The sequence below is a fragment of the Xiphias gladius genome, chromosome 22, assembly GCF_016859285.1.
Source record: "Xiphias gladius isolate SHS-SW01 ecotype Sanya breed wild chromosome 22, ASM1685928v1, whole genome shotgun sequence".
NCBI lineage: Eukaryota > Metazoa > Chordata > Actinopteri > Istiophoriformes > Xiphiidae > Xiphias > Xiphias gladius.
In genome coordinates, this window is record NC_053421.1 from 28,312,726 (window position 1) to 28,338,949 (window position 26,224).

General features: G+C 42.1%; 1 protein-coding gene across 1 annotated transcript in view; it reads right to left on the minus strand.

Moving 5' to 3' along the window:
* Positions 1-6,230: 6,230 nt before the first annotated feature.
* plekhf2 (pleckstrin homology domain containing, family F (with FYVE domain) member 2) overlaps positions 6,231-26,224 on the minus strand; it is a 32,988-nt gene continuing 12,994 nt past the window's right edge. The window contains exon 2 of the mRNA XM_040117858.1: positions 6,231-14,009. Within this exon, the coding sequence (XP_039973792.1) occupies positions 13,258-13,998 (741 nt within the window). The 5' untranslated portion in view covers positions 13,999-14,009 and the 3' untranslated portion in view covers positions 6,231-13,257. The remainder of the gene's footprint in view (positions 14,010-26,224) is intronic.

Sequence of the window (26,224 nt, forward strand, 5' to 3'; positions counted from 1 at the left end):
TGATTGGACTCCTCTGTGCGGCCTGGGAAGCGCAGAGCTGAGCCATGTGGGTAATTACTGGTTATCAGACACCTTCCAGACAAAATAAAAAGCATTCAGGAGTGTTTCCAGTTTCTTCGTCTGAGTCTTATATGAACGTGCGTTGTGTTAGGTTCCTTTGAATGTGGGTCTTGTCCATGTTGGTTTTACTTCATACCATTTTTTCCTGCCTTTCTGATGGTTCGAGGAGAAATAAAGACCTTCGGTTAAAACCTCAGTCTTTTAGTTTTCTTCACGTTTTGTTTTAGTTTTGTTCGTCGCAGCTTCAGCTTCACAGTTACATTCGTTCAAACAAGACCACCATTTTGATATTGAAATGGCCATTTTCAAATGACAACAGCTGTGAGTTGTGGTTGATCAGGATACGTCCTTTAACTCCCACGTAAAACAAACTTCAAGAACTGCCTTTGTTCACCTACGTGACATTGTAAAAACCAGGCACACCCTGTCTCTAAAAGACGCAGAAAAAACTAGTCCAAGGTTTTGTTACCTCTAGGCTGGAATATTGTAATTCCTTATCTGGTTTTCCCAACAAATCTCTAAATACCCTCCAGCTGATGCAGAACGCTGCAGCGCCAGTACTGACAGGAAACAGGAAAAGAGATCACATTTCTCCCGTGTTAGCTTCGCTGCATTGGCTCCCTGTAAAATCCAGAACTGAATTTAAAATCCTCCCCCTCACCTACAAAGCCTTTAACAGCCAGGAACCATCAGCTCCTAGAACCCTATTACCCCCGTAGAACACTCCTAGAGTCTCCAAAGGTAGACTGGGAGGCTGAGCCTTCAGTCGTCAGGATCCTCTACTGTGGAACCATCTTCCAGTCTGGGTCCAGGAGGCAGAAAACCTTCCTCTCCAGGTTTAACAGGAGGCTTAAAACCTTCCTCTTTGATAAAGCTTACAGTCAGGTCTGGTTCAGGCCTGTCTTGAACCAGACCCTGGTTATGCTGCTGTAGGCCTAGACTGGTGGGGGACTTCCCATGATGCACCGGGCTCCTCTCTCCTCCTCTTCCTCGCCATCCTCTCATATCCCATCAGTGCTCGTTACTAACTCCTCTTCTTCCCTCTCCCGTGGTTTTGTTCTTCCTCGTCTCTCTCCTCTCTTGTCCTGTCGCTTTCTGCAGGTGTTTCTGCCCCTGGTGCTGCAGAGTCTGGATCTGAGACTGTAAACCACCTACTGCCCCATGATCCTGCTCAACACCCACTGCCTCAAATACTATCAACTATTATTATATTTAGTTTTATTAGTGCTATTATTCCTCCTGTTATTATAATTATTAGTTTTATTATTAGTCTCATTATTGTTACACGTCTCAATGTGGAGCCTGTACTGTGCTGTTCTTCTGAGACCACCTCTGTTAAGATTTGTCAGGTTGGCAGAAATAAAACGTGGACAACCGAAGCGAGGAAAGTAACTTTATAGATTCCATGATGTTATTAGAAAAAAGCCATTCAGATCTTCTGGTGAAGTGTAAGTAACAAGACGGGGACGAAAACTCCTCAGTTTCAAGTTAAACAATCTTACTCAGGCAAAAGCACAGTAAAGCATCACCGCTTAAAGTAGCAAAAGCACTCGTCACACAGGCCCTGTCCTGTCAGTGTCTCGTCACAGGTTTATAAAATATGAACTCCAGTGTTTCCCTCTGAAATGAAAAGTAGCAGAGAAGTAAAAAGAACCTCTAGAACATTTCCACTTGACTCAGTTGTGAAACAACATCGGGGAGTTTGTTTAAATCGACTTTTCTTGTAAACACGACCCCACTTGAAGGCCCCATTACATAACTGATCTTTTTAAAACCCCCTGAGATGAACCCGCTTGTCTTCCACGTGTGGTCCGTAAAGCATTGGGCGACAATACGCACTAAAAAGAAAATAACAGGCACGATTTGATTGTTGTTTTTAATGCCAGCGTTAAAATGAGTGTTAATATCTTTTTTAATAAATGAAACGTTCCCATCCCAGCAGCTTCAGCCTCTTAGTCTTCTCCTTGGCCCGAGCGCCACCTTCATTGAGATGGCCCGGAGTGTCCAGCATCTGATGCCCTTGACTATATATAATTAATGTACAATTAATATTTCATGCCTTTTTTTTTGTGTTTGGTGCATCTGGGATTTGTTTTGATGAAGGAGTACGGTCCGTTGTTTATCATGTGATACACTTACATCTCCTGTAGTATCACTGGGATTAGAGTTTCTGATGAAAAATATATAATGTATTGTTTTTGTTTTTCTTCTTTGAATTTCTTTGAATATTGATGCTCTGATGTAAACGAATCACCATGTGAACCCTGCAGGACCGAGTCCTTCAAGGCTTCCGGCGTGAAGCAGTGGATTGGCTCGTTATAAAGAGACTAATTTTACTTTAAAGCCTGATTTTAAGCGACGGGTACAGTTTGTGTTCGTCCCTTCCCCGTCCGTGGAGAAGTGGTTTTTCCCAGTTTGCTGCGGTAGGACTTGACTGGTCTGCAGGGAGCTCTGACCCTCAACCCCACCCAACAGCTTTAGGGTGAACCGGATCGCTGACTGTGAGCCAGACCTCGTCGGCCAACAACCAGAGTTGGGCCTCACCAATGCTCTTCACTAAACATCTGGTGGTGAGAGTGGAGCCAGAGGGGCGGAGGCTGTTGGGGCAGCAGATTAGTGTCCAAGCTTTAAGGATGAAATATCCAACTCTCACCTGTAGGTGCAATGTTCGGGTGTCCGTTTACTTTCAGCTGAGTCGTGTGTTCATCTCATAATTGCTGTCTGTCTTACAGCATCATGGTAGCTGGTAAACTTTGGTGTCCTGTGGCAAAAGGAGCCGTAACACTATCATCATTTAAAACTGCACTTTTTTTTTTTTTTTGTCCACTTGGTCTCAGCAGGAACACGTTGTGAGCACAACACGATGACGTATCGTCACCTGGGTGAACTTGTTAGCAAACACCTGTGTATTTGCACATCCAGCGGTTACTTACATGGATGGATTGAAAATGGGCCCCTGGGCATAGACTGGTAAAAGGCCCCCACACCCCTCCTGTATAGGCCCCCCAGACTGAAAGAGAAGTATCTTTTTGTGGTTGTTGTGAATCTCTTTGTGGTCATTTTGTGTCCCTGTGCTCTATGACTTTCAAACAGAAATATTTACAAATCGCTTTATGCATGGGTTCTGAACCTGGGGCCCCATGACCTCTCGGGGCCCCTGGTCCTGTGCCCGGTAAGCCCATTTGGTGATCCATCCATGGTTACGGAGCATCATGGTGATTCATCTGGATCCGGTGTCTGTGTCCACCAGATGGATCTAAGGCCAGCACTCCCTCTCTTTTAGCTCTGGTTTTGGTCTCCGCCAGCTCCTGAGGGAAACATCTGGATCTTTAGCTGCTAAATGCTCCGCTGTGTTTACCAGCTGTTCTCTGACTGAGTCTGTCTGCTGTTTGCTGCTGAGCAGGAAGTGGACGGTGGCTTTTTTACAGCTGTTTCTCTGAAAACATCTGCCTTCTGCGGACGGAAATGACGCCATGAGGTCGTTTTGATTCATTGTCATTATAAATATGTACATTATAGCCAATTAAAGTGATTATACCGAGTGAGATTCTGAGATACTGAGTCATGATTGAAAGTTCCCTCTTGACTTTGGAAACAGCAGTTGACAAAAAACCAGGACGTCCAATCAGGAGCTGTTCTGGAGCTTTTGTGTGTGTGTTTTTCACTTCAGTCGAAACTTTTAAGCCAAAATGAACAGGAAGTCTTTAAAAATGGAAAATTTTAACATTTATGTTTCCATCACAAGTCGGCAGCGCCCATGTTCAAGACTCACGTACGGGTGGGAAACCCGTCCACATACTTTTGGCCATGTAACTAGTGTGATTGTGCCTGGTCGGTAAAAACACAATAAAGCAAACTTATTTCTCAGACTCCACCGTTCTAATCAATAAGGACTCTGTTGTTCCTAAAGTGGATTGATAAATAGGTTCCAATATTGTTATTGATCAGGCTAACACTTTACTTTACCCCCCCCTCCATTTAAACATATTTCAAATTGTTTATAACACATTATGTCGCTCAAAGCAGATGTAAGGGCATTTTTCAGTCTTTATCAATTTAAATTATCAACAATTACAGCTTCTACTGTGAAGACATATTTTATATAACTGCGTTATATTATATCGTCTTTCATTGTCTGTGTATATACCAGCATTGGTGGAAGAAGTACTCGGATTCTTTATTTAGGTAAAAGTACCAATACAAAGATCAAAAATACTCCACTACAAGTAAAGGTCCTGAGTTCTAAAGTGTATTTATCTAAAAAAGAAACAAAAGTATAATCAGCAAAATGTACTTTAAGCATCAAAAGTTCCTGTAAGTGATACATTATCATACCGATATGACATTATGAGTGTTAATACTGACGCATCAACGCAGAAGCAGCATTTTACTGTTGTAGCTGCTCGAGGTTTTAAATGCTTCAGGGACAGTTAACTAGTTTAATCCAGAGGTTCCAGTTGTTATTTAAATGAAACCGTGTGTTTTTTTTAATGCAAAAATCTTAATCTGAAAAGTAGCTGGTACTTAGATAAACGTGGTGCAGTCAAAAAGTACAATATTTCCCTAAGAAAAGTATCAGAGTAGCGGTAGAAAGTAGATTCAACGGAAATACCCGAGTAAAGTACGAGTACCTCAATGTTGTAGTTAAGAGCAGTGCTTGAGTAAAAGTCCTTAGTTACCTTCCTTCTCTTTGTACCAGCATCCCCGGTATAAAAGGAGGAGTTAAGGCGCATCAACAGACACTTAAAAAGACCTCGCATCCACTTTATGATCTGCTGTAAACCATTTATTAGATGTTTATATCCTGTCTCCGAATCCTAAACCATGTTGAAGTGCTAGGGACTTCTCCGCCCTCAGCTCTGCCTCCAGCAGCAGCAGCAGCTGAACGGCCATTCATCCATCATCCATGCTTTTAAGCTTCGAAGTCAGATTTCATTCCCATAGTCGTTTGGTGTATTTTATCAGAGCCGCAGACGGAGCTGTGACCGAGTGATGCTGCTGGAACAAGAACATCCCATTTTCCTTGTCCTCCCTGAATGTACAGATTTAATTCAAACATTTTTTTCCTGGTTCATTTCCTAGAAAGTAATGGTGCTCACAGGATTCATTTTAATCGCAGCACAATTAACCACATTATATCCAGCTGACGTTGTTCACGTCTCCTCTGGTTTTTCCTGTTTGTGTCCGTGAGCGTCTTTTACTCCGGATTTCTAGTTTTCACCTCTTCAGTCTTTGTTTTAATCGTTTTTTTTGACACCGATTCATTGTCGTGAGTCTGTGTAAGCACCTGGATACATTTCCGTCTTTCGTTATAATTTAATTCAGTATTCAGATCCTTAAGTACAAAAGTATTGATAGGTGAATGTATTTGAAGTATCAAAGTAAAAGTATTCATTTTACAGAAAAGTGACTGAGTGATTTACTATATATTATTATTATTATTACTCTATATTATAACATCAGTTGTTACTGATGTATTCATGTGTACAAGTTTACCGGTAATGTCGGTCATGATACGGCTAATTTGAATTATATTAAAAATATGTTTTGTTTTTTTAAATTGCAAATGATTTTAGGACATGGCCTGTTTGTTTTTTTTTGTTTGTTTTTGCTCAGATTATGCTGAAGAGTTTCAGCAACATGATGAATGTATGTAACACATATAAGTTTAGGGAACAGTTATAATTTAATCCTGGTATCACATTACAATTCCAAGTTTTCTAATTTACTGTTTCATTTAGGACAAAGCTTCATATCTTAAGCTCATTCTACAGAATGTTTTTTATGTGAAATCTTAAATTACAAATTAACTAGTAATTTAAGTAATAAAGTAAATATAGCGCAGTAGAAAAGAAAATACAAACACATTTACACATAAATTTCCCTCTGAGTTGTAGTGGAGCAGGAGTAGGAAGCAGCGGAAAACGGAAATACTCAAGCAAATAGCTCAGATTTGTACCGAGGTACAGTAAGGGAGCAAATGCTCTCAGCTACTTTCCACGACTGCACGAAAATCGAGATGGAGAAACGCATCAATGGTAACAACCTGTCGACACCGTCGAACGAAACTGGCCCAAGCGACGGAGGACTCTACTTCGAGTTGCTTTCAGTTGGTTTTTACTCCGACGACAGAATCCAGAGGAGCCCAATGAAGACACGAGACAACAGGCTGACTTCAAGCAATACATTATTTATATATAATATAAACTTAAAGATTTCTGAAGGAATTAGTATTGAACATTGATATGCTGGGTTACATTCTGATTGAAGCCCTTTTTAGAAGCTTTTTAAAAAGAATTAAAATGATCAAAAAAAAACAGACAAACAAAAAAACACCAAATCTGCCACCATCAATGAGCCTTACAGAGAGAGAACAGGAAAAATCCATGAGACAGGAGTGAGCAGCTCGCACAACAAAACCAAACTCAAACCACACAACCGTCTGTCTGTCAGCTGTCCCAGGTGACCTCCTCACGGGTCTCTCACCGGGAAAATCCGGTTTTCCTCCTCCTAAGTCTCGGGATCTGCAGCTCTTCTTCAATTCGCCTTCGGAAATGAGCGATTAGTCAAGTCCTGTGGACCTCAGCTGCTGCGTGTTCACACTGTGAGCGGCAGGGGCCTTCGGCGGCCACGTGGGTCGGCTCCTTCGTTTTTTCCCCCCCGTGGAATTTTACCATGCGTTCAGGGTCGAGCTGACACGGTGAGTCGGTTCGTTGGTCAGTCAATCGACGGACTATTTTGATGACAGACTAACTGAAATGTGACGCTTGCACACTTCTCCAAAAAGATGATTTGATCCCAGGCGGATCCTCAGCAGAACATTTACTTTTCTCTCTTTTCACGTTTTCATATGTGTATAATTACACCTCTTCAAGAGACTAACTACAGACACGCAACATTCGCAAGTTTTAGCTTCTGTCTTTATCGGCTTCTCCTCGTTTTATGTCACTGGACACTGAATATCTCTGGTTTGGGTTTTGGACTGTTGCTCAGACAAGACAAGACATTTGAAGGCATCACCTTTGCCTCTGGGTGACTGTCGACTGATTAACTGATTAACTGACAATGAATATAATGGATAGCTGCAGATTTAGTTTAGGGTGATCCCTGTCAACCTGTTGAGTTTGAAAATGCCCAAATTTAATCACCTGGAAACTGCATCTGAAAGGACAAGGTGTCACGTCTGTTGGACGAAAGCTCGATGTCAGACTGAGGCGCCACTTTATTTAGTTCGAAATCATTTCACGCTCAGATGTTTTCCATGACAGCAGAGGCATTATTCGACTCCGAGCCGTCGTTAGCACGTGACACGTCCGTCCTGTCGGGTTCAGACGACAGAAGCTGCAGCGGTGGTTGTTGGGAGCGGTCAGCTTAGTGTTTGTCATGTCAGTCAAGGAAACGTGTCCTTTTAAAACTTACTTCTGTAGGTCGACTTACAACAACCTGTAGCGACTGCAAACATCTCATCCACGCACTTCTCTGTCCCCATTTCTCTGGCTCTGGCTCAGAGAGATGACAGGACCCCATGAAGTCCGGGACTGGACCACGACAAAGACAGCAGGGCGGAGAGCAGACGTTGTGGCGGTTCTGGTAATGCTCTACTGGAAACCTGCATACATGGACGTATTCATTCAGCACAACTCATTTATTCCGGCCGCGCTGACACAGATTTCTGACCCAGATCTGACGTGGGTGTCGGTTCAGAGGACTGGAACCAGGTTAGTCCGGGGAACCGATTCCAGCTTCACGCAACCACCGAGCTTCCATTATCACCATTCTGCCGTAAATGAATGCAGCGGCCTACGTGTGATTAACAACAGTGTTTACGTTTGGTTTCTATTATTCACGGCCCGCGGTGGCCTATCATCGCTCCACGGGGTCACGAGTATCAGCCGGCATAAGGACCTGGGGGGTGTCGCACGCTGAAGGGCTCATTTTCAGACTTAATGAGTCGATAGGGATCAACTGAACGCGGCAGAGGCTTGTTAAGGTCGAATAAACAAAACAGAACCAAACAGGTCCAAACCGATGTTTGAAGAAGTCGAACTACATCGACTCTGAGGTCTGAGAGAAGCGGGAACCTCGTTTCTCCCTCTCTTTTCACGTTCTTTATTAACGGGACCTTATCAGCACCTTTTTTGTTATTTGGGGGATTTCAAAAAGAAGCGAGCCACGTGTCAAACACGTCGCTCGCAGTGTGAACAAGCAAGCAGCTGGACGATATCATTCAAAGCAGACCAGTTGTGACCAGTCTGGAAGATCAAAAAAAACCAAAACACTGCCGATGTGTGAGGTTTCGTTTCCGTTCGTCTACCAGCCAACATCTGGAGGGGGTTCGATGTTTTCAGACCGAGCCTCTGAGCTTCTTCCTCGGGACACAAGTGTCTGAATTAGAAAAACAGTCCAATGTTCAGCAGTGGAAACCCACAAACTGAGCCTTCCAGAGGCTACCTGGAGCCAGTATCACTCAGACTCAGACTCAGACTGGAGTTGTTTTTTATGTGAGAACACTTCACTGCGTGTAGCCTGATTATGTCTCATTTATTCAGCTGCTCTAACGCTTTCCCCGTCTGCAGTCTTTGTCCTGCACACGCATACATGGAAAAAGTCAACCAGAAACCTGGTTAGTTGTATACATGGGCAAGAAACCAGCGTTCTCCAGGAAAAACTTAGCCGGGTAAACCCAGTTTCCTCTTTTATACGTTTACGAGATCAGTTCGCTGGAGAAAGTCGACTGTGACCTGGTTACTGAAGCGCACGTAGACACGCTGAAGCTGTCAACAGGAGGAGCTGCGTTCAAGCCTCCGACCCTGCTGCTGACACATCTTCGACCAGGACACTAGAAAAATCACTGAATCCCCTCCAGCTGCTGCTGCTGCTGACCTCTGACCTCCCTGAGGAACAGGGATGCTTAAAGTACAGATGCGGTAAACGTCAGCAGTGTCCGCCGAGCTCAGGAATCAACCTGATGCTGCGACTGGCACACAAAGGTTTTTTTGTTGTTTTTTTAAATCGTGCTGGTGTGAAAGGGTTGGAGATGCTGCTCAGATGTGACTAATGGAGGAGGAGGAGGAGGAGGAGCAGGGCACAGCGAGACCTGAAACATCGTCATTTCAGAACTGATCATAACTGTACAACAACCAAAAAAAAAAAAAAAAAAAAAAAACACAAAAACCCACAACAAATCTGTACAAATGTACAAAAATCAACAGGACTGAAACAACATGAAGATTCATTTTAAAACATCCAACAGAGCCACTGTGGATCTGACAGTATGAGGCGATAACTCATCCTGGATCAGAGTCCATGCCACAGCTACGTTAAGTGCAATCCACAGCAAACCTGAGGCCGGACTTTGTGCTTCTGAGTTTCGACGGTGAAGTCGTCTCCTCCGTCAGCACCTCGGCCGCAGCGAGTATAAAAGGACAGCTGGTTAGTGATCATTACTGTGTTCATCTCTCCAATCACTTAGGTTGCTTTTTATTGCAGTAACATAAACGTTAACAGTAACACGAATCTATAAAATCAAGACATAAAAAGAAAATGATCCCTTTCTTCTCCCTGTTCCGCTGCTCTGAGAGTTGCTTGCCGCTATAACCTTGTCAAAAATGCCAATAACTGACTGTGTAGAAAGATGACGCTGAGTGTTTGAAGACAACACTGTAACACTCATCCCAAGTAGTAGCTGCAACTGCAGCTTGCCAGAGGCCGAGCTGTTCATATTCTTTAAGATGCAACTGCAGCCACATTTTTTCCCTGCTTAATCTCAGGCACAGATGCAGCGCGTTTTTCCACAGTTTCCCGTTTCCACCAAACTGCTCCTCCGAAGGGTTTCGTTCCACAAACCGACATCTAAATCCCTTCAGGCACCACATCAATTAACTGGTCTGAAGTAAGAAAGCCTGTAAAATAACAAAGACCAATAGAAGTCTTCACAGGTGCCAAAATTCTGTACCCAGTACAAAACAGCTCTGTGGAGACCCTATCCAAAACCATAAGTCATCAGTTCTCCAAATAAAGAGAGACCGGCTCTGAAAGGCACCCGAGGAAAGTCAGACCTGGTCCAGAATGGGGTCAAACCCCAAACAGAGCCAGTACACCTACGCGGGCAGCTATGATCAGAGTTCACACTCTTCATCTCCCTGGAAAAACACGGGATACCGACGTGTATCAACCCACGACGATGCAAGTCAAGACGCCGCTAGTTCGCGTTGCCCTTTAGTTCTTGACCCTGGAAATGCAGAGATACAACGGGACCCTTCTTGAACCGATTAGACTGAATACAATCTGGACTCTGGCTGACAATCCCAGTGGCATCCAAGTCCTGGGCCTGGCCTCAGATACCAGAAACTGAATGGACCTGTGAAGACGTCTAAGTGACCATGGGGGAATTTTTAAGAAATGCATTTATATCCCAAAAAAAAAAAAAAAAATGGGCAGAATAGGGTGATATCACACAAACACAAGAACTTGAAACCAAAACTAAATTCATTTCTAATTTATTAGCAATAATCTACTAGGTGTTTTTCACTTCTTTTTTCTGAGTCTGGGATGAGTCACTGCCGCTTGCAGTTCTGTTAAATATCGCCCGTTTAAAAAGGAACCAAACTCTTCAGGGGAGTCGCTGGGAAGAGAAATGGACGACACGAACATCTGCGAGAGAAAGCGAACCCGAATCCTCTGCAAGCTGCAGCAGGTACCTTGTCAGAATTTCCCCATGCAGCCTTTTTCAATTCCTTCTTCGGTGTCTGATCACATGATCTGGGTCACACACACAAATGTCACATGGTCAGTAGACTGTGCTTTTCACAGGAAAGTTATGGTGCTGTAAGGGAAGGAGGGATGAAAGGACACCAGGAAGGATGGAGGGAGGGATGGCCATGTTAGCTTGTGTTGGCAGAGAGTCTCAAACGTTCCAGTGCGGTTCATCAACTCCACCGTCCAGGAGGAGCAGAGTTCGGGGGGGGTGGCACTGACAGGAGGACTACACACCGATTTCCTGACTGTTTCATTCCAGTAAATGCAAAACACCTTAACAACTGAATGAGGAAGAACTACACAGACTATGATGCAACACACAATCTTGTGATTGCAAAAGAAAACACAAAGCAGGTCCTAACACTTAGACTGATTATTGATGACTCATTATTGCGTTTCATTACATTCCATTCATTCACTGGAGGTATCAATCAACTGTGACAGAACCTATTTATATCATGTTCCTGATCAGTTTTTCTTTTTTTTTTTTCCCCCCGCTAAAATAAAATTAAGACTCTAAAACAAAACTCAACTCTTCCATGCATCTCTCAGGTCACACAGCCTCTGAACAAGTCTAAACCTCTGCAGAAAAGCTAAAAATAAAAAATAAAAATAAAAAAATAAAGGTGATATTCTGCTGTGACCATATAAACTGGGCTGTAGACTGTTTACACAGTGTTGGGCTGTACCTTACCCATTTCATTACATTTTCTAGTAATGCCTTTGTAGCGTTGGTATTTGGGTGCCACACCTGCCATGATAGAGCCTGTCAGCCTATCAAACGTGGAGCCAAACGTGTCTTTTTGAATAAACCGGATTTTGTGATTTGGAGTCACAGAATGTTTTCTGCACCTTCTCCGTCACCTCCCTGTCTTTGGACTCCGGAGAGGACCAGAAGACAGGGTGATTTGACACTATGAAGCAGGCAGAGAGCGAGACCAGCCTCCGACCTGTCCGGAAGGACTCAGCCGGCTCCGGGGTGCTGGTCCGAAGCTGGTCTCGTTCAGTCTCTGATGCATTCTGTCCACCTCCCACTGCGGATGGAGCCCTTCATCCATTCAACGGTACTTATGGTTAAGCCGGATACTAGCCCCAACAACTGAACTTCACCGACCGACCAAACACTGTATGAAAATGACGTCTTGTTAATGACACGTCTGTCGGAAACACAAAACAGGAACTAAAACCTAGGTTCAGGTTGTTGGAAGTTCCAGTAGTGGGAAAAAAATACCTTTTAGCAGCTCAATCTCAAAACCAACACCTGGTTATTTACCTGCTCAAACACATTCTCATTTCAGTAACAATGACTGATGGCTGGTTAAAGTCTATTCTCTGGATTCAAGTTTCTGGTAGAAGACAAACTTTTGAGAATAAGTCCAAATTGAACTTCCCGTCTGGCAGCTGGTTGGTAATATCCCTACCCTTCTGCTAGCAGCACACATGCACAAAACCAAACGACTCCATCCTGTGTAATGTGTTTCAGTGTCACCCTAACATGAAATCCCGGTTTTTGCAGCCTGGATTCATTAACAAACAACCCTTTTCTGACTGAAGGTTGAGCTCAATTTTCTTCTATAAAGGCACTACGTGACCATATAGGCAAAAGGTAGAGTTATTTTTTGGGGGCAGCTGCTGAGAAAACAAACAGAGGAGTGTTAGCAGACACAAACACACTCACTGAGAGAGAAGCTTTAGCTGATTTGTCAGAAGCAACTACATTATGTCAACTAGAAAAGCTCTGAACATTCTGTTATCTATAAAAGGGATCTTTGCTTCAGCTGAACGTTTTGCTGGAGAGAAAAATACCAAACTCCTGTTACAAAAAAGCCCTGTTTGGTAAAATACCTGAAGGATAGAGGAGATAAAGGTTAGAGCCCAAACATTTGCTATTCCCTGCAGAAATTACAAGCAGTCACCTTGTGTAGTTCATGGACAGAAAATTTTTAAAAAAGGGAGAGAAAACGAGTCTTCCGCAAAAAATCCTCAAGGATGAAATTAATTTAAGAGGAGGACAGAGGGGAGGAGAAGTTTCTCATTAGCACCATTGTGTCCTGTAGTGACTAACTGCAGCCTAATTAAGAGTCAAGAGAGAAGGGCGGACTGAGCAGAGTGGAAGCGACGAGCAGTCAGACTTTTTCCCTCACAGTTCTGCTGGTCACCCGGTTAATTCCACATCTCACTGATTAATGAACCGATGTTCAGGAAAATATTTATCCCTGCTGGAATTAGAGGAAAAAAAATAAAACTATTTGGTTTGTAGATGAGACTGAAACTCCAGAGCGAACTGGTGAATTAATCCTCAGGGGTGGAATTCATCTCACGGTTGCATGGAGCATGATCCGACGATCGGGGAGGAGAAAGAAACAAAAAGAAAAATCAGCAGAGCACTTCTTCCTCGACGAGGGGAGGGGACAGGCCATCGGGAGGATGGTGCGTTCCTCAGTCACTGCTGTCGTCTTCGTCCTCGTCGTCCGACAGGTTGTTGCTGTTGAACTTTGACCCCGGCCGGCTGATGGAGTCTGACCGCGGCGCGAGGCTTCCCGACGTCAGCTGCACATAGCAGTACTCGCAGACTCTGACGGGTTTGGACGACTGGCTGGGCAGGAGGTACTTCTTCTCAGAGCACGGCCCGCAAACCACAAAGCCGCACTTCCTGCAGTGGTGGCGGCGGCTGACGGGTGTGAACTTCACTTTCTGGCAGCGCATGCACACCGCCGCCTCCGAGTCGGGCACCCAGACGGCGGCATGCTCTCCGGTGGGAGCCTTGCCGCTTTTCTGTAGCAAGTCTCCCACACATTTCTCTATGTGGTTCATCCACTCTGACTTCTCAGTGGCGGTGGCGGCGTAGACGGCGAAGGACTTGGTGGGCGTCTTGATGAGCCAGCCGTTGCGCAGGTCGCCCTCGTCCGGCACTGTGTCGATGGTGACGCTTTCCAGAGGGATGATGTGCTGCTTGTTGTATTTCTTCTTCTGGATGACGATGTTGCCGTAGACCAGGATGTCGTTGAAGAGGAAGAACTGCCGCGCCTTGGGCTTCTTGCGGCAGAGCTTGGTGAGGACGCCCTCGCCAATCAGCACGCGTCCGGGGATGGCCAGGGGCTGACCCGCAGCGCCAAAGCAGCTCTCCACCACCGCGATCCGCTTGGAGTTGGCCTCGCTGTTTGCAAGCCGGTCCACCATCTTCACCTCACCTGAAGGAAAACAGAGGAAAGGGGAAGTTTGAGCGTTTTTAGCTTCCAGGTAAAAATCAACAGCTCCGTTAAATCAGTGGTTCTCAAACTTTCTTTCAAACTCTCCTTTGAAAGACAAAAAAATGAATGCTCCTTCATCCCAAAGCAATTTCCTCTTTAATCAACCGTTAGTAATATTGGTGAAACTAGTCAAGGCGATATTATAAAGCATTATATAAATATATATAGTATGTAGTATATATAGTATATATAGTAAATATAAAGCATGGGAGCTCTGTTTTTCTTTCCTCCTCCACCAACAAGATTTACTTAAATCCATCCACATTTTTCACCCATGGTCATGTGAAGCCCCTGAATTAGATCTACGCCCAACCAGTTTGAGACAGTGTTAAACTATTATTCATACATTTCCTGTTTACATAGTCCCCCCCTCAGCATTGGTTTAAAATTTAGAAGAGGGGAGAACAAGGAGTCTACTACATGAAAAACATTTCTGTATCTCTGATGTATTTTTCATGGCTTCAATTGTTCGTAAATCATCAAGACCGCCGTTAATAATTAAGCAGGTTATCGAGCAAAGCAGTCAGGAATATGAAATGACCCAAAACGTCACAAGAGAGAGTTAGCGAACTACAAGTAAAACCTTTTTTCATATTCTTGTCAATTTTTTCCCTGTTGGAATATTCTCCTGTTTAACAGTAAATCTAAACACAAGGAACTGAAACAATAGTCGGCACATTAATTAATAATGGAAATATTAAAATAGGCCAGCATGTACTTGTGAATACTGTTATAATGCAATGGGATATTCTCTGTATCTTTTCTTAGCAATGGCTAATTACTAGCAGCTCATCCCCCATTAAAAACACAACAGTCCAAACAATTGTTAATCGACAGATCCGAAAGCTAATTGAAAGGGCAGCCCTGGAGGAGAGAAAAAAAAAAAAAAAAAAACAACTGAGAACTTTGTAGTTTTTACTTATTACAAGAGGAATGTAATAGAAATCTTAGCACCAAGCAACATGTGCAATGTGGAGAATCAACTGTGTCTTTCAGTGTTGATTTGAATCGCAACGTCAGTGCATCTCAAGTTCCTGAACATTTAGCAAACTTTCGTATGCTCTTGGAATATTATTTGAAAATAAAGGTTTCAGCTCCAAAGACTCCAGCCTCCCCCAGAGAGAATTCAGCTATGAGATTGACAAGCACACACCAGCTCTGCTGCGCCCCAGATGTCAGCAGAGTAGAGCTAATGGGCCCCCCCCCCCGGCTTTTCTTACAGCACAACGGAGGAGGTCAAAGTACACTGACGATATAGATGGAAGGGAGCTGGTGGTCTCTGGCGAGCCCCAAGGCTCAAGTGCAGAGTCGTGACCTCAGAGAGATGCTCAAATGCATGATGATGTACACTGTGTAACACATACACAAACCCATAAGGCAAAAACACAAGTCAGGTGAACTTTTATTTAGTATCTTGTTTTAGATCCTCTCTGACTTGGGTTTTTTTTTTCCCCCCTTTCTGCTGCTGTGAATACTAGTTCACAGTATTATTTTACATTTTGTGTGATGCTTTCCAGTTGGTCCAAAGGATCTTGTTGCTGTGAGGCAGCAGGGCTTAACCACTGATCCACCATGCCGGGCTGCAAGCGGTTTTCCTCGACAGTCTAATACAATACCACCACAAACCTTCAATCTCCTATCTTCAAGAATCTCTTGAAGACTCATCTCTTCCGAGAACACCACCTCTCCCAACACCTCTGAACACCCTAACATGTCTAACGGTGCACTTTTGGTGCACTTCTTTACCTGGGGCCTGTTCCAGAATGCAGGTGTAACAAACCCGTAGCCTAACCCTGAACGCTGAGTTGACTAATCCTGAGATGGACCCGTAGCCTAACCCTGAACGCTGAGTTGACTAATCCTGAGATGGACCCGTAGCCTAACCCTGAACGCTGAGTTGACTAATCCTGAGATGGGGGAACTCAAGAGAGTTTTTAGCTGATATCATTCAGTTCAATCAACTCTGAGTATGTTCACGCTGAATTAAGCGTGGGCATGGTGAATGGGAAAAAATGATACTGCGATTCGCCATGGCGACGGATAAATAAAGGGCAGAGCCTCCATTTTAATCCAGTTGAGCTGGAAAGATTAATGTGTGGCAGTGCACATTTTTCTTTAAAAACCAGAGCAGTGAAAGAGCCTGAGTTGGAGAAAAGATTCAATAGGTTATTAACACATTAACACACTGCCTTATTAACACTCAGCGTCGTCCGCTAGCAGACTTTCAGTTCCTTAACGAACGATAATAAAGTGCTGGAATCCTCCTAGTCTGTTAGATTAAAATCTTAAATGTATTTATTCAGCTGTAACCTGATGGGGACAAAGTGGCAGCAGCAGGAGATGAAAATATGGATCAAACAGATGAGATATGAGTTTACAGATCTGAGATTGGAACCTCAAAGTCTGACCCAGGAGCAGCCTCATGATTTTGGTGTTTTGCAGTTGAAAAGGATTTTCAGGTACATTTTCAAGATGTGTATTTTACTGTTAAAAATCTTGCTCAAAAGCATTTACTGACTATATTTCAACATGTGGTAGACCCTGTAAAACAAGTGAAGACTATATGCAGCCTATATTCAAAAACTTTTTAAACTATATTCAGTTCAGTTTTTCAATGTTAAAGTCTCTTCAGCCGCACTGCAATCACGTTCACTCAGAAAGATCACATAATTTACAATATGATAACTATGATTGGAGCGTCCCATCAGTGCGACCAATCACTGCGACAATCAGTCTTATGTGTCTAAAGCTTCGGATTTTTTTTTTCCTCTGCCCTTACACTGATGACTGACTGATCATAAGAGAGGTAACGTTAGTAAAGACGGGTCTTGGGTATCGAACTAATGTCCAGTCAGAATTTAAATTTTTCTCCCAGCGTAAAATTCAGAAAAAATTATTAATCAAATAATAATTAAAGATAATTATTATTAATTTGTGCTTTGACGTCGACTGTATGAATGAGGAAATGAAGCGCCGTGTAGACCGCTCCTTCAGGCTCGCCAGGAGGAAACAGAGAGAAACTCGTGGTTAGTTGAAGAAAACCTCCCGGCGAGTAAGTAACTGACTCAGAGTTAAAGTCATCTCAGTTTTTGGAAAAAAAAAAAACTCAAGAATTTCCCTCATCTCAGGCTTAACAAAGTGAGAGTTTTGACTAAACCCAGTTTCTGGAACAGGGCCCTGACCTCCACTTGCACTCGCGCTTACTTTAAGGTCTCTGACTGTACAGAAGCTTTAGTGTCCTCCCTCACTGCCTAATAAGTAAATGCAACGTAAAAAAAAAAGAAAAAAGAAAAAGAGCCTAAAATATGACCAGTCAAATAAACTGCTCTGACAAAATTCCAACAACAGCTGAACATTGTCAGTTTTAGACGGGCACTGTTCATTGAGGGACTGTTCTACTGGATTGCAATATTTTTTTAAAAGCGCTTTAGCTGATTTATTTATTATAATGTATGAAATGGCAATCTGAAAAGTGTCTCTGGTAGTGATGAAACCACAGAGACTTATCAGCTGAATCCAGAGCTTTACGGTGAGTTTCAGCTCATTCTTTATCTGTCCGGACCACAGCTTTACTGTTCTGGTTCATTCTCAACATTCATTCTTTCCTGACTTCCAAACTGTCCAACCTTAAAAAGATGAAAGTTACCACAAGTCCTTCCAATAAACAAGCCCCATCGTCCATGTTGTGGGTTTATTTAAGAGCACTTGTTTGTTTGTTTGTTTGTGAGTCGGTGGGCTGCGCTTGAACAATCCAGAACTAAACTAACTGTAACACAAAGAAAACAAAGTGTAGGTGTGACTGCACCCATGCTTTCCTGCTCATTTTCAAAAACCACTGAGCTAGAAACGATGCTAATTAGCCAGGATGCCGGTGCAGCCTGGGCCCGGCTCCCCAGTGATCTGCACACTAATAACCCAGAGAGGGAGATGCTGCTGAAAGCCCCGGAGAGGACAGGGGGGCTGCTGACATGTCAACCCTGTTAGCGAGGGCTCGTTGCCCACTGGTGAGGCAAATGTGCATCCAGCTCCCGTCAGCAGGCAGATGAGGGCACAAAGAGCAGAGGCTCCGGAGAGAGAGAGAGAGAGCGGCATAAATACAGGCTGGAGGCTCCCAACCCAGTAATCAAAACGAGGCGGAGTGGGATGAAAGACACAAAGAGAAAAGAGAGAAAAAAGCGCAGAAAATACAGAAGGAAAAAAAAGGATTTGCTTTCTTTGCTCTGCAGTTACAAATGACAGTGATGACGGCGTCGATGAGCAAACGGAGGACAAGTGGGAGGAAGAAATAAATAAATAACAATTTAAGAGTAAAATCAGTCGTCATTAGTTTACTGGTTAATCCAATGCACTGATTTAACTAATGTATTACTGAAAACTATTAGAGACGGTAAGACTTAGAATTACCAAATGTTTCAGTACGTAAGAGCACCACGTAACAGTAACTCCTAATGACATAATTAATTTGATTGATGAAACCTGGACCCGGATAAGCATCATAAAATGGATGGATAGATTAATCAATTAAAAAGGATTAATTCATTTTAAATCTTTTAGTAGTGACAAAGATTGCTGCAGGTCTGATGGTGCTGAAACTTGAACTCCACAAAAAGAAGGGATTAAACAGCACAATCCACTGCCACAACAATCCCACTTTTAGTTTAGAGATGTACAACAGCTCCCAACTGCCGACAATCACATACAAAAACACTGCATAACTAACATTACTGCCTACAGCAGTTCAAGACTTTTTAATACGTTCCAAGGCCATTTTGAAGACACTGAATTCAGTTCCTGTAAAATGTCTTTTTAAGACCAGCAGATGCGCTGTTTAAAAAACAGATACCCTCTCTGAAACATAAACTGCAAGAACAACATAAAAAAATTCTGCTTGTTCAATGTCACAGGTACTGTACCAGGGCTTTAGCTTCATATTTGCTTTACCGACATGAGAGTGGTGTCAACCTTCTCATCTAACTCAAAATGTTGGACTACTCCTCAACTAATCGTTTGGTCTATGAAATATCAGCAAATTGTTTTCAAATGTCTTGTTTTTTTTTTTGATCTGACCAACAGTCCAAAACCCGCAGAAATTTAGTTTATTATCATATTGGAGTAAGAAACACGGTAGATATTCACCATTTGAGAAGATAGAATGTGAATTTTGGCCAGTTTTGCTAAAAAAAAAAATACTTAAGATGATAAATCATTCATAGAAATTAACTATCTGATAAAAATGTCGACTGACTTGTTGATGAATCGACTAATCCTTGAGCTCTATACTGTACACTCAGTGGCGCATAAAGAAACTGAACAAACTGCATGATGAACAGTTGTACCTCAGACAGCTGCATGCTTTGACTGCTGTTAAACAGGGGAGCAAAAGAATGTGTTTAACATGCGAGTGTCTGTTCTGTGCATTTTGTTTCTGTGTGTCTGGCACAGTTTGCTGAAGTCAGCTGGTGTCCAGGGGACGGGCTGCTCTGCTTTACAGCATCGCGTCCCTTCAGCAGCTGCATATGACAGCCAAGCTTACTCTGCAGTCCTCCTGTTGACTCAGGCTAATATTCAGATAACAATACAAGGTCTGCTCACTTTTTATGAAAATAATAAGAGGAATCTCATTTTCTGTCCACAGTTGTTGGTGACCCCAAAATTTTGCAGCAACATAATTCAAATTAATCAGCATTTCAGAGAGGATACACACACACACACACACACACACACACACACACACAATTACTGGGAGTAATTACTTTAATTACAATGGTATCATGGATCAAAGTAACGTAATCTCTTTAATAACCCAGATCACAGACTAAACACATATTTCAGCTGCTGACAGCCACCGCAACCTCCGGTGTGTTTTTTATTATCTTTAAATTATCTCTAATTATCAAATTGACATGTCAAATCCCGAATAAATATCGGCATGTAAATACTACAGATGCAATTTCTCTGTTGTGCACCGATTGCTGCTCTACCAAGTTCTGAGCTCCAGAAATACAGCTGCCACCTCAAGTCTAATCTCTGTGAGATTTAAAATTGGAAATACAATTAAGAGATAGGGCTTCTGCTGGTGGACACACACTTAGAAACAAGACTAAGTCAAAGATGACAGAGTGGGTTTCATTTTACAAGTAAATAAGGCCGAAATCAAAGCACCGCCGTTGTTTTTAACCTATGTGTCTGGTGATTTTGTCAGGCGACGTTGCAGTTGTATAATCGGGATTGTAGCTGTGCAGAGCAGCAGCTTGGAAATGTCTCGGAATCGACTGCTGGTTAACACGTCGTCTTAATGGGCCGCGTTTCAGTCACTGTTTCATACTTGTTCTTGTTTTCTGACAATAGAAACAGAAAAGATTTAAATGAGAACGGCTTTATTGGGAATTCGGTTGTATTGAATGACTGTATATGTGAGCACAGAGAGTAGGAGAGAAGCAAACAGATAAAGGCCACATACCAGGTTTTGACCTAGTCTTGTTAAGTGTTGATTGGGTTAGACTCCAGACGACTACTTACTCCATCTTTAATCATTTAATAACTGACATGATTATAAGAATATAGGTAAATGACCTCAGTGAGTGGCTTTTAGTGGAGAAAAACTTCGCAGCCAGTAGTGTATTGTATTAGTATTAGGTTGGCATGAGGTGTCAGTTTCCCACCTTGGGGACAGATTGGCTTTGTCAGCCAGCTGGAGGGTGGCGGACTCTCTGTAGACCTAACCCTTACCAGCTGCTGTGTCATCTGAGAAAATAAAATGCAGCAATGATCCGCCTGTGGCCTCCTGGATAGACTGATGTAGCCTAAACTGAGCCAGGTCAGGGCAAAACATTTCATGCATTGGCCACTGAACACCAGATTAGTCTTGGACAAGTTGAAAGTGTTAAGGGTTTGAATCCCCCCCTTGAAGCGCTGCAAATGACAGAAAGTTTATTTTATAGCTCTGTTATTTCCTAATAATTTCTGTAGGGATTCCTGGAAATAACTATGTAATTTGAAGTATGTGATCAGAGAGAAGTTTTGAGGTTGTAATTTTAGTTTAGTTAAGTGTGCTGAGTTTAAAAGCAGTTGTTGATTTCCAGAGGACTTCCCTTGAAACACACGCTTCATTTAAACCCAGGGAAGTATTTATTCATTATCCATATATTACTGAAAACTTTACTACTCATTAAGGTTAAATTGTATGCTTGCCTGTGGAGAAGCTGCATTTTTGCATGTTTAGCTGACCTTCTGTAGAACATCTGAAACACTCTCTAGGTTACAGTTTTATTCTTTTAATTTATTTAAGAGTTATTTAACCTGGAAGTCTCTTGAGATTAATTATCTCTTTTACATAGAGACCCGGAGAAAATGACAGTGTAGAGTAGTTTATCGAAATAAATTTACTGGAATTATTTAACTGGAAGTGTACCAATTGAACATTCTTTCTATTTCCAAATTACATAGTTTTTTCTAGGTAGGAATTGATCAAGAAATTATTAGGAATTTACACACCAGTAAAATACATAACTATAATTCTCATTATCGCCAATTTTTTGATTAATCAACTACTTGTTCAGTCTACAATAATTACAATAATCGCATAACCCAGAGTCCAAGGTTACGTCTTGAATAGGCTTGTTTTGTTCAACTTACAGTCCTAAACCCAAACTATTCAATTTACAATGAAATGAAACACAGAAGAAGCAAATACTCATTTAAAAAGCCTGAACAAGACATGTGGTATTTGTGGCATTTTGGCTTGATAAATGACATTGGATTCATCAAAAGCGCTTTTGATCAACATATAAATGAATGGACTCCTGATTTCCAGGCACCTGTGTTGTACTTAAAGGTGCTTTTCAAAGTACCTCTGATTGTTTAGGTAATGTCAGGCTTACAGTTAAATTTCTCTCTGGGAAATGCTCTCAGTGTGTGCACCAACACAACCCAGTCTCACGGATTAGCATTTTTATACCCTAGATATTCAGCTGCTTAAATCCATCAACAAATGCCACAAAATACCACCCTGGTGCCATCATGTACAAATGGGTAAGAATTACAGAGAAAGGCAGATGAGGGCAGAAAATGAATGGCTATTTTTGTACATGGGGGTTTTTTGGTAATGCTCAGTTGGAGTTTGCCGTTTTGAATGTCAATGCGGTCCATGCGACTGGCTCTGCTACCTTGGGTTATAGGAACAGCAGTGGCTTTAGATAGGCCCAATGATTTATTCATCAAGAGCGCCGTCCTCTATCTCAGCTTACAAGGGCTGGCCATTTTCTGCCAGGAAGGAATTGGATGAAACTTTCTCTGAAAAAGGAAAAAAAAAAAAGCCTATGGAAATAAGGTACTTCGTTCTCCATAACCGTTAGAACAAAGATATGAAATTACAGGTGGTATAGGGCACGATAATGTTCTTCTTGGCCACAGCCATAGTTCACTGTAAAACACAACCATTAATAACCTGACTCAGTAAAAAAAAAGTAGCTCATGCCACCTCTGTGACTCTGCTGCTTCAAGTACAGGTTTTTGTGGAAGTTAATTTATTTTCCAAAAGCTACTGTAGAAAAATGCAGCCAGTTTTTTTTCAGACGCCAGGACAAAATGTTGCTCCAACAGTCATTTGGCAGCAGATTCAAGGCATCTGCAGATCCTAAAAGCATATTGAAATGTCTTGAAATTGATTAACAAGCTTTTTCCTAGATCTTAAAAGTCCTGCTGACTGGTTAGCAGGTAGAGAATCAGACTATAAAGAAATAACAGATCTTCAGCCTGAGGTTCTTGGGAAGCCACACTGATGCTTCACCACACTTTCCAGCCATTGGCCTTCTTCAGCGTCTGACAACTGTGTACTGTAGAGGGCCGTAGCCCCTTAATGCACAAATATAACTCCAGCTGTAGGCTACATAGTAGCTGATGTGCACCTCCTCAACAATTTCACAACACATCAGGCCTATGGCAGCTACAGAGACACCATGTGGGGACAGTACCCATCAGTACAGTGATGGGTCAGAGTGAAGACAACGTTAAGGAAGTTGAGGGCTCTCAGTGGTCTACTCCTCAGCTGTCATTTCATTTTCACATCTAAGAAAGACACTTCAAACCCTCTGCTCACCACAATCAATACTCTCTGAATGAAAGAACCTTAACACTGTACATCAGCAGTCTCCTTTCCAGTAATGAGACAATATAAAATTGAAGTTACCCATTTATACAAGAACTTGCTCACTAAGTAAACAAACAGTTACTGTTGTAACATAAAATTTAAACTTAATTTAAAGAGTAACTTAACATTAGATCCACTTTTGACTTAGAAAATTACATGTACAGTCATTTTATCACTATCTGTTGATCCTGGTCGCATTTTAAAGACTTCATTGCTACAGAAGTTATTTTCTTTTTTCCAGAGAACATCCAGTAATTCAGTCTAATATGCCATTTTAGCACAGGACAGACCTATTTCAACCTATTTTAAAAATCTGCCTGGTTAATAACAAGAGGGACAGTGCAACCAGTCACCTAATCTGCAAAGTTTGTTTGATTTTGCAAAATAATCAAATAAATGAAAATTGTGTGTGTGTGTGTGTGTGTGTGTGTACATATATCTATCTATCTATAGAGATCTATCTATAGAGATCTATAGTTATATATATATATATATATATATATATAGAAATATATAGATATTTAAAAAAAAATATTTTTTTGTGGGAGCATTGTGAACCAGTGATTTTGCTTATAAATAAAAAAGGGGAAGTAGGGTTTTTAAGGCCTCAAAATCACCTGCAGTTAAACCTCCAGCAGTACCACACTGGGAAGCCTGAGAAGGGAGGGAAGCAATGAGTCATAAGCTGAAGGGAGAGAGTGACGATGACAAAGACAGGGAGTGAAGAGAGAAAGAGTTTTTCTGTGGGCTGTAAACAGCAGCCGCAAACACAAGGACACCCATTTATCCCGAGGGATTAATGTGAGGGCAGATGCTGTCACTGATGAGGCAGTGTCAGTTTCCTTGCCTTTCCTGTTGTACAATTTTGTGCTCAAGCTGCTGCTTCTTAACTTTATAGGTGAAATCAAATCTCTATAAACAGACCTATGCAGATACAAAACACAAAACAATTGACTAAAAAAGTATTTAGTTATATACATCATGATATTTCAATAACTACTCAAGTTCTGTCCTGTTGTAAGGGGACTGAGAATTAGAGGTCAACATTTCGGACCCTGTCTAAAATGGACTCCCTGAAGTTTTACCAGAACCTGGCCTGCATAAATGAGTTCTCAAAAAACAGAGACCCGATCGAGCACAGTCAGACCCAAAGATAAGGGAGTGTGTCTATATAGTATTTTTTCTGAGCGCCAGCGTCTTTTCTCAGTTGTTCACAATGAGGAGAGAGTGTATTTGGCCGCATGCAGCCGCCTAGAGAAAAAGCAATGCACCCAGCGTCTTTTCTCGGAGCGCTCCGACTTTTATGTGCAGCTGCTCCGAGCGCTTGTAGTTGAAAATCTCAGAGCCTTTCAGAAAAGCGCTGGTGTCGTCACTGTAGCTCATTTTCAGGAACCCAATCGGATGGGGCGGGACTCGTCACTGGTAACTAAGAAAACGAAAGAGAAGCTCGTTCTGCTCCGCCTATCCCGAGCTGTATGATACGTCACACAGAAGCTATCACAACAAATTCAGAAAAGCCCATTTGCGGGAGCAGATGAGTGTTGTGCCTTTATCACCGTATACGTTGTAAGCTTGTTGTTAGCTGTGAGTCAACCCTTTGTTAACACAGCCTCTGTTCACAGATATTGTTGTCATAGAAACGAAACCAACCAGCAGCGCATTTTTGATGGAGTGCTGGGATGAAGCGCTCCCCAATGCCCTGCCAGCGCTATTCTGCCAGAGAAAAACTCTGCATGGACCCACGCCCGAATTAGACCAGATCCAAAATGCATTCGACGGACCAGATCCTAAACAGACACTGTGAAAACACTAACACTGGCAGCAGTACGTAAAAACCCAGCTCATACGCAGCCTTGCAGACCAGTTAAAAGAAACCGCGATAACTTGTTCACACCAAGAGAAAAGGCCCCATTTACACCTGATCTGTAATTTATCTGGATAACAACATCCGATCCATGGATCTTCTTGTTACAGATTGCATTTAAATGGCAGGTGTGAATAGGGTAGTAGAGTCTCCAGGCACAGTATTGGCTCTGTGAGGCTGTAATTAAGATTAGAGCTCTAAGCTAAATGAAACAAAACACCAGCTTGTTGATATGCTCACAATAACAATGCTAACATTTTGATGTTTAGCAGGTAATGTTTACTACAGTCGGCATAGTAGCCTAGCATGTTAGCACTACACATAAAGTAGCAGTTTAGGTTCATGGGAATATCATTAGTTTTGCAGGTATTTGTTATTAAACAAAAGTAGCGCTGCAACTAAGGTCTATTTTCAACCCTGAGTAATCTGTCTATTATTTTTTCAATTAATTGATTGGTCATATGGTCTATAAAATGTAAATGAGAATACTGAAAAATATCCATCACAGTTTCTCAGAGTCCTATCTTAAGTTTTCGAATCTCTTGTTTAGTCCAACCTACAGTCGTAACACCGGAGATCTTCAGTTAACATAGTAGACAAGAAAAAGCAGCAAATTCTCACATTTGAAAAGTGAAAACAAAAACAAAAACAAAAAAACAATTAACCAATTATCAAAACTGCTGTAGATTATTTTTCTGTAAATCAACAAATTAATTAATAAACTGTTTTCTTAGCTCTATATAGATCATATATTAGGACCAACTGTTAATGTATCTGTTGCAGCAAGACAGCCATCACACAGGCTCACCTGCCTCAAAACCATTCACAAAGCAAACACTGAAAAATAATTTTAGCTTAAAATTGACTTTACCAATAAATCGATATCGAAACAGTTGCAGATTAGTTTTCTGTCAGACTAATCGTATAATCCACTGATCATTTCAGCTCTAAGCCAAAGTACTGGGTAAATTTAAATTTTGACATGATGTTTTGCTAGATTTAAGGTCAGGGGATCATCAGAGTTAGTGCAGTTCATTCTATGGGCAACATGAAAGTCTGAACCAAATTTTCTGGTAACCCATCCAACATTTTACAAGATATTTCAGACTGGACCAAAGTGTTGGACAGATGGACGGAGAGAGG